The sequence below is a fragment of the Prunus dulcis genome, chromosome 1 (genome assembly GCF_902201215.1).
Source record: "Prunus dulcis chromosome 1, ALMONDv2, whole genome shotgun sequence".
Lineage (NCBI taxonomy): Eukaryota > Viridiplantae > Streptophyta > Magnoliopsida > Rosales > Rosaceae > Prunus > Prunus dulcis.
This window is the reverse complement of record NC_047650.1, coordinates 29,779,657-29,788,256: the sequence shown is the minus strand read 5'-3', so window position 1 is coordinate 29,788,256 and position 8,600 is coordinate 29,779,657. Positions and strand designations below refer to the sequence as shown.

The window sequence follows — 8,600 nt, the reverse complement described above, 5'->3', positions numbered from 1 at the left end:
TGGGCACAAATACCAAATATCCATAAAGGGTTAATACAAAGATGGATGCATGGTAATTTCAAAGGGTTAATCAAGATATTGGATACATCGACATCGCACAACATGTATATCCACTAATAGCTCTAAAAGACCAAATACATTTCAACATAACAGTCACACATCAAAGCATATCAGACATGAAATACAGCGCCCAAAATTACAAGACTTTCTTTGTGAGAAAAGACTTGGTTGAGAAATGATCCAGTGACAGCTAAGCTTTTTTGTGGTCACTTATATTAATGTATATTGTCATACCTTACTAAGTCATAATTACTAATTAGTACTTTATTTATGGCTAAAGATTAATTATAAACCGTACTAATTCGATTCAAACAAAGAACGTAATAAGACTATTAATTAAACCGTACTGTGTTTTAAAAAATTTGGTCGAAACCGTACTGTGCTTAAAATTAAATGTAAAGTCAGGCACAAACACCATAGCGTAGCCCGTCTTTTGTTAAAAATGTGGGCGATAATAAGCGTAGCGGGGGGGAACTAAAAAGAGAAGTGAAAGGTCAGTGAACAGACCAGGGAGTTTGGGAAAGATAGCTAGGCACGCAATTAAATGGAACACACACCATAAACATTATATTGTTCTCGCAAAGCCAAAAGGGAAGGAAAGAAATAATAAAAATAATAAAAAACCTCTTCGACACAATAGAATTTCCCAACAAAAATAAAAGAATACGCTGATGAATCCATATGGAAAATTACAACTGTTCAAACATCTCACCTAAACTACATGACAAAACGGGGGGATTACCTCATAGGACACTAAACTAAATCTACAGTGATCATGCCTTACAGTTAATATTAGTAGTTTGCCATACCAGAGTGATAAATAAACAACATGGAAAGAAAGGATAGATAGTAAACATTGATTGACAAGCCACAACAATGGCCATTTGCATGATGTTCAGTGACACCCATATTGCACCTCAAGCAGTTGCCTGGATCGGCCCATTAGACCTATAGCCACGGCCCCTTCCACGATATCCCCCCCTTCCACGGCCACGTCCTGCACAGCAATTCCCATCACATATTGAAATCAGAAGGAATTCATAAACATATCCAATTGGCTAAATACAGCTGCCAATGATAGTCTATCAAGAAAAAGAATCCATGTGTATGCACACAGTACTACTCTCTTATGCTTGGATACAAGGAAAATTCATGCAGACATACCATAGCCACCTTGAGCAGGTGCTTCTTCATTGTACTCTCCATCTTGTTGTCCATCAAACTGAGGCCCATTGTACCCTCCCCTTCCACGGCCTCGGAAACCACGTCCTCTCCCACGGCCCCTACCCCTGAAGTTACTGCGACTGCGGTCGTAACCTCCATCATCAAATTCAGCTGACACAAAGCCATTTCCTGCGATTACGGACATATTAATTACCATATCAAACCAAATTATCATAAAAAGCCCTGTTTTATAGCCAAAACCAACTCCTATTCAGGCTATCATACTGTCCACCTATCATACCACCTTAAAACATCATAATGTTCTCATCAAACCACATTTACTCCATCATCTATAGAAACTAATGCAACAATCCCACACCACTTTTAAGGGCTACAGGGCATAAGTTGGCAAAGAAACATTATACAGCCCGTAGAATCTATACCAGAAAATATTTAGCAAAAGGTAACTGAAGAGTAGAAAACATTAACAAATCACATCAGTGACTACCTCTAAACCTTCCCCTTCCTCTGCCACGTCCACGTCCACGTCCACGACCATTTGGTGAGCCCCCTGAAAATAACAGAAAGGTTTTACAAATGTAAAATAAACAACATGAAGAAAATATAATTAATAGGCAAACAAATGAACGTGGCTCATATATTGGCACTACCTCCTTCATAATCAATCTCTGTCGATGCCTTCACGAGCTCAGCAGGTAAAGGTGACTGGTACCTGATGGTAGCAGTACTTCCAAATGTTAACATATCTCATAAGAAAATGGCAATGACCAATAAGAAAAAATAAAAAATAAAAATAAATTTTTATGTAAAAGCCTACGTAATTTCAGACAGCATCAACATATAACAACAATTCAGAGAGTACTTCAATTTTATAATTCTTGTAAACAGCTAAAAGTATAGGCAAAACAAAATTAATCATGAACAGATCTTAACGTGTGAAACAAGCAGTCCTCAATACCAAGAACCATTGTAAATTGGGTAGACTTATAAAAGATCCTGCACAAGTTCAAGTGATATGGTTCCATAAAGCCAACTATGGTCAGCAGGAGACATTTTACTTAAGATAGCACAGCTCCAGTCCAACCTTAGGTTCTATTCCTAACAAGAAAGAGGTAACTGGTAAAAACTCACCCGATAGAAGATGTATTTATTTCCTTCTTGGACAGTGTTACCACAATCATCGACACATGCCTTGTTGACTCCAAACTGTAGCAAAAAAGGGGACAAAATGAGGCATAAAAGCACACATAAGGGACAAGGCCCAAAACTACTACCCCTCATGAGATACTGGAAATGAATCGGTGTTGTTCAAAACAAGTTTTAAAATACTCTTACGTGTTGAGGCCTTCCTCAAGGGGTTCATATATATCAGTTATGTCGGTAGATCCAATTGTAGTGTTCTGATGAAGACCAACAATTCTTCTCTGAAAACAAGTAACACTAATATCTCATCAGTATAATCCACAAATTGAAATGTCTGATAACCAGTATAGTGATACAAAATGAGACATGTAACCTTAATTAACTCCACGATTGTTACAGTCTTGTTGATAGCTCTCCCCATAGCCTTGAATACAATTTCGTCCGATCCTTTTTCCTGCAAGGCGTTGCATAGGAGGATAAGGAAAAAGCTAAGATATCATATAAAATAACAGAGGTCTAACATAACCTAAGCCAGTAAGCATTCTCAACTTGCATAAACAGTATATAAATACAATAATTAGTTGCATATCCCACAAGGTAGAAAATTAACAGAGAGTTTAATTTTGCTGCACCAGAATCCCCAACATATCACCATTCTTTTCTTTTTTAATCCAATTTGATGTGTGATAAAACAATTTCATACATCTCAAAGCTCGCATATAATGTGAAAATCAAAGCAAAAAATGAAAAATAGAAGGCAATAGTAAGGGGAGACAGACCTGAAGCAGGGTCATGGCGTAAGTAATGTAGTTGCGCATCCTTCCCTGGCTGGTAATCCTAATCTCGTTCTCATCAATTGGCGTCTCCACTCTTGGCTTCTCCACTCTCTGGTACCGATCCATCTTTTTCCGCGCTGCAGTTTTTAAAAACAGCAAAATTATTTTAGTCAAAAGCAGGCATACATACATCATGCAATATAAAATCCACGGAAAACGAAAACGAAAGGAAGAATAACGAACTGCAAACTCACTGCTGAACCGATTTCCAAAGAGAAAAACACAATACGAAAAAGAAGAAAACAAATATTGAAAAGAGCTCGAGAAAACGGAGGGAAAATAATTACAGAAAAGGAAACAAAAAGTAGGCGGTGAAGCAAAAATCGAGAGAAGAGACGACGAGGGAAAGAGAGGGAGGGGGGAATAGAGGTATGGTTGGATCTGAATGATTCAGGGATACATACATACCGTGGGTGGGTGTTCAAAAAAGGATAAGTAGCGCTCCACACAAAAAAAGAGCCCTCTTCTACGGCTTCGTATTTTCTTTTACGCCCTAATTCGCACACTGGGATTGTCTCTTGATATATATACCACCGCAACCCGCAATCCTCCAAAACTACCCTAACCACCTTGTTTACTCTTGTTTATCCCCCGCCTATGTCTCCAAACAGTTACTACTCCCTTGGCTCGCTCGCTCTTTCGCCAAACTGCCTTCTTTCCTTCCTTCCTGTTTTAGAGCCGGCCCAACTACGGACTAATATTCACATAGGCCTGGGCCTCACACAGCCCATCCTCAGGGTTGGGTTGAGCCTGGTCCACACGGTGCTGGTATTTCTTTATCTTACCAAAATATTAATAATAACTTTTAATACATTTCAATAATTTAAAACAATTGATTGTTAACAGTACATAAGTTACTAGTTTTACTGTGTCTATTACATTAAATAATAAAAGAAGAGTATTCCTAAACAAACCTTGAAATTAACTGAGTACATCATATGATCTAAGTACACCTTAATATTTAAATCAAAATATAAAATTAACTAAGTATATCATATTTAACTACCGAAAATACCCACAATACACCTTAATACACTCTATCTCGCCAAAAAAAACCCAACAATATTGATCTCCCTATGATCCCTTTTTCTTCATACTTTGATTCTCAAAAAATTTAACTGTAAAATCTGGACAATATTGTTCTTTTTGATATATCTTAAATCTAACTAATGATACAAAAACGTTCAACATAATTCTTTGATTTCATTCCTCTTGATACTAAATCAAATAATAAGCAATACTAAGTAAGGGAATCACTCTTATTAAAGTACTCAATTTTGCAGTTTCGGGGTTTTAAATTTTTTTCCCAAGAAACATAGTATTTCATGCCGTCTGGAATTTTTTTTTTTTGGATGAATCCAACATCTAAAACCAAAAAACAACTCTGATTGCCTTCTCAGCGAGGGGCTGACAAGGTTAGCCTATCTGCGGTCTCTGTCTTTTTTTCAATGAAATCTTTGATTCATGACCACACACACACACACAAAACAAAAACAAAAAAAGCCCCACTGATTGCCTTGCTTGCTGATATAAGCCCCAATATGATTCGTGTGGCTACTTTTGAGGAGGGAAATTGGAGAAAACAGGTTTTACAAGGAGGTTCAAATATTTTAGAGAATTTTCTGAATTGAAAGATGAGAAAAATGAAAAAAATATATAAGTTTAGAGAAGAGGAGTGATTGAAAGGAGAAGAGGTTCTGCTGAGCTTGGTTTTGAGAGATAAAAGAGTTCGGCTGTCCAAATGCTAAGATGGAGAAGAAGAGGGGAAAAATATGTGGTGTCATGTTTTAGATGGTTTTTAAAGAGTGCTGTTAAACGAATCTTAAAATTAACTGAGTACACCCTATGATCTAAGTGCACTTTAAAAATATGTAGTGTCATGTTTCACAATTCAATATATTTTTTTTAGTCATTTTATATTAGGGTACATTAGTAATTCAATAAATACTTTGATAGTATGGTGTACTTAGTTAATTTTAGGGTTTATTTAGCAACACTCTAAAAAAATTCAATTCACTTGCAAAAATTTAAAGAACTAAACTTTTATACTTATAATAAAAAATTTAAAGAACTTTTATTAAAATGCATTAAAATCATAATTTAGTAAGCCTACGCAAATGTGGGTTAGACCAATTGGCCTGTTCAGGTTGAAATTGAGGGTTCAAGTCCCTCCTTATGCTCCTAGATAGTTTTTCTGTGAGGTTAGAAGTCAATCAAAACTAAGATGGAACGAAATGAAAAAGTTGAGGATGACATATGACGTTAAGTATTTGCTTATATGAAACGTTGTTTGTAGATCAAAAATTGTGTTGGTGCATAACTGTAACTGCAATAACCTTTACTTTAATGGCATGTTTACTAACTCATAATCGGGTTCGGAGGAATTAAATTGAGGAGGAGTTGGAATATGGATTCCCATTAAAGTTGTTTACTAAACTATGTGGAATCGGGATAAGAATGGTATTGATTCCTTATAAGTTGTTTACTAAATTCTCATGAATTGGAATTGAAACTAGTTTGATTACTAAAATGCACTTGTTATAAATAAATTATTGGTTTAAAGTGGATGGTAAATTTATAATTTTAAATTTTATGTGAGAATATAATGGGTTAAAAAGATAAAATTCTTGATCTAAGAGTCCAATTCCTCAAAAATCAATAGTTGAATTCCTGATTTTATGTGGGTACCGCTTGCTCTTTCATTCCTTTATGTGAAGTAAACAAAAGAGTAATCTGTAATCGGAGTTCAACTCTTTATTTTGGTTCCCATTACGATTAGTAAACATCCCATAAATAATCAAGGATAAAACTGCCTTTTTCCCTGTCATTTTACAATTGCTAATTGGAAAACTTAAAACACATGAACACACCTTCCCTCCAACAATGTCATAGATCATTTATTTCCATGACTTACATTTATACATTAATTGAAACCAGCACTGTTGAGTTTATTCTTCAACCAACCAAAGCACCTGAAGCAATTATTAGCTCATCCTTCACAAGAAGAAGTGCAGATTTTCCTGGTTCTTTGGCGCCTCATTACCAATTAATGGGTCAATGATTTTTTTCCATCCATTAAAATCTGTAGGGGAGCCAGCATCAGGCAATACAAATCCATTAAGAAAGAAAGTAGGCGTTGCATACACCCCTCTTGAAGCGCTATACTGCATGTCAAAAGACATTCAACATGAAAAAAACAGATTGCGCAAACTTGATGATTGATTCCAAAACACAATAAAAATGAATCAAAGATACTGATAAACACTGGTAGTTAATATATCCTGAAAAATGTGCCTAATTATCACACCAATTGAAACATATGTAAAAAAGAAATGAACATATACTACATTACCTTGAAGGAAACTCTTGTTTTGAGATCCGTTTTCCGGTCATTGAGGCTGGATTCAAGGTCACTATGATAGGAGTTCCCAACTACTTCTGTGACAGAGTTGACAATGTCATCTGCAACTGCAACTCTGGAAAGGTTGCGAGTTTGAACATTATAATACTTCTCCTGTTTAATTTTGTGGAACAAGTTAACAACACATCAATATATTGGCTAATAAACTATCAAGCAACCAAGCCTTTTTCTACACAAATGAATGAAAGTAACAGACTTCATAGGAGAAATAAGAGAACGAAATCCAGCCAAGTAAATTATCATTCTTTAATTCCTTTTATAAAAAATAAAATAAAGAAATAAAGAAGAAAACAGCTGAGTGAGTGATGGACTGATGGTAAAGCGAATTAACGAATGAGAGCAAGTCTGCAAAATTTAATCTCTAGTTCAGATAGACCAATAGTAGCTAGCCACCACATGTGACTATTTATATACAAGACCCAAGTACACAATCAGGAGAACTACAGGAGGTGCAAGTCAATGCCTAATCAGCGCAGCAAATGAAAAATGAAGTACAGAATTAGCACCCAAAAAGAATTTGAACATGGTATAAACAAACCAGTGTGTGTTAACCTGATTCTTGAAGAACCACTCCAACAATGGGAATGTAGCAGAAGTGTTCAGCTGATTTACGATGTGTATTACACGAGAACTAACAAAAGCATTGTCATGGTAACTGCAGTTTCAGAAACGAGAGTATTTTGTAAGTACTGAGCAAGTTTAGCAAGGTGAAAAAAACTATACATTTCAACAGTTGACAGACAAATGGGCAGATAAATCAGGATCATGAAAAATTTACCAAGGTCTCAATTAATAATTTTGGAAATTTACCCTGGTGAATTCAATTGGTCAGTCTAAAAGTTTCTTATTCACTTTTAAGTTTTCTTTATAATATCTGAATTCAATTCAAGCCCAGAAATGATTGGCCATTGGCAATTAAAGAGAATCATAACTACCAGTTGAAACATAAATCTGGCGTTTTATATAATAAATTAAGCCATGCAGTCGGTTTCTCAAAAGCTATGCTTGTTTGATTGATCGTTTCGTTCTGTTTCTTATCATCTTTTCCCAGGCGTTTTCTGAAAAACAAAAGGGGAGCCGAAAAGCAAAGAGAGAGAGAGAGATGGAGAAATCTGTCTACTTACGGTAACGGTAACAGGTGAACCACCACCGAAACGCGAGGAGAATAGTGCTGGAGGGCTTTTTTGAGGGGTGGCCAGGCGTCCCTACTGTCTGGGCACACCGGGTCGAAGAACGCTTCAATCAGGATCGAATCCGAGTCAACTAGGTGATGGTCGTACACGAACCCATCGTATTTTGCAGGGGGTAAGTTTTGTGCACATCCCTTCAAAACAAAGACCACCAACAACACCGAAGCTGTTTGTAATAACATAAGGATTCTGTTCTTTCCTTCCTGCATTTTTTTCGTCGAGCGGATTGTGCAAGGAAGGTAAATCACCTGAGCTGCTAGACCAAGACTAGATAGATAGATATATACATACAGGCTACCGCAACGACTTCTTCCCCTTATTTTATTATTTTACTTTGACTATTCTGAAAAAGATTTGATTATTTCATGCCCGCTGAAATTGTATCTTCCCTGAATTTTGACAAAATGAAACAGTAGAAAGACGTTGTACCTTCCCTGGTTTATGGATAATTTAGATGGTAAGATTTCCAATGCAACCATGCGGAAAAATCTATTGGGTTGGTAACGTTCAAATCAAATCCAATTAGTTTTAAGTTTGGGCCTATCGGGTAGCCCGCAGTGTATGTGGATAATGAAAGCCGAAACCAGGGATAAGTGTGTTGCAGGGCCCAGCGCACATAATGAGGGCCCACGCCGTCTTGAAAAGTTTCCAAAACTTGCGAAATACGAAACGCGTGAAGAGGGAGCCAGCCAAGGAAAATGAGTGAAAGAGAAATGAGGTATCCATGATATCGATCTCCTTCCAAATGGAGCCGTTACGCACCCA

General features: G+C 36.5%; 2 protein-coding genes across 3 annotated transcripts; both read right to left on the bottom strand.

Annotated features, from left to right (window-relative positions):
- Positions 1-660: 660 nt before the first annotated feature.
- Positions 661-3,825, bottom strand: LOC117615389 (ribonuclease P protein subunit p25-like protein). 2 transcript variants are annotated; one of them, XM_034344464.1, is made up of 9 exons: positions 3,633-3,825; positions 3,168-3,301; positions 2,762-2,842; positions 2,581-2,669; positions 2,377-2,451; positions 1,896-1,957; positions 1,733-1,795; positions 1,225-1,413; positions 661-1,057 (listed from the first exon to the last, which is right to left on the bottom strand). In XM_034344464.1, the coding sequence occupies exons 2-9, from the start codon at positions 3,288-3,290 to the stop codon at positions 978-980; spliced, it is 762 nt and encodes a 253-aa protein (XP_034200355.1). In that variant the 5' UTR covers positions 3,291-3,301; positions 3,633-3,825; the 3' UTR covers positions 661-977. The 2 variants fall into 2 exon arrangements, with proteins under 2 accessions (XP_034200355.1, XP_034200356.1); XM_034344465.1 differs by having other exon boundaries at positions 3,629-3,746.
- Positions 3,826-5,953: 2,128 nt separating this feature from the next.
- On the bottom strand, positions 5,954-8,236 carry LOC117613889. The gene is made up of 4 exons (XM_034342499.1): positions 7,770-8,236; positions 7,198-7,300; positions 6,577-6,738; positions 5,954-6,388 (listed from the first exon to the last, which is right to left on the bottom strand). Exons 1-4 carry the CDS (start codon positions 8,042-8,044, stop codon positions 6,221-6,223), a joined length of 708 nt encoding a protein of 235 aa, XP_034198390.1. The 5' UTR covers positions 8,045-8,236; the 3' UTR covers positions 5,954-6,220.
- Between the last annotated feature and the right edge of the window lie 364 nt (positions 8,237-8,600).

Bases quoted from the DNA above. Each gene is read 5' to 3' on its own strand.
- LOC117615389 (XM_034344464.1), bottom strand. From the start codon at position 3,290: ATGGATCGGTACCAGAGAGTGGAGAAGCCAAGAGTGGAGACGCCAATT. The intron at 2,670-2,761 runs GTTACATGTCTC...ACTTGTTTTCAG, and splicing joins CAATCGTGGAGTTAATTAAG to AGAAGAATTGTTGGTCTTCA. The intron at 1,414-1,732 runs GTAGTCACTGAT...CCGTAATCGCAG, and splicing joins AGGAAGGGGAAGGTTTAGAG to GAAATGGCTTTGTGTCAGCT.
- LOC117613889 (XM_034342499.1), bottom strand. From the start codon at position 8,044: ATGCAGGAAGGAAAGAACAGAATCCTTATGTTATTACAAACAGCTTCG. The intron at 6,739-7,197 runs GTTAACACACAC...AAAATTAAACAG, and splicing joins AGTGGTTCTTCAAGAATCAG to GAGAAGTATTATAATGTTCA. The intron at 6,389-6,576 runs GTAATGTAGTAT...TTTGACATGCAG, and splicing joins AAACAAGAGTTTCCTTCAAG to TATAGCGCTTCAAGAGGGGT.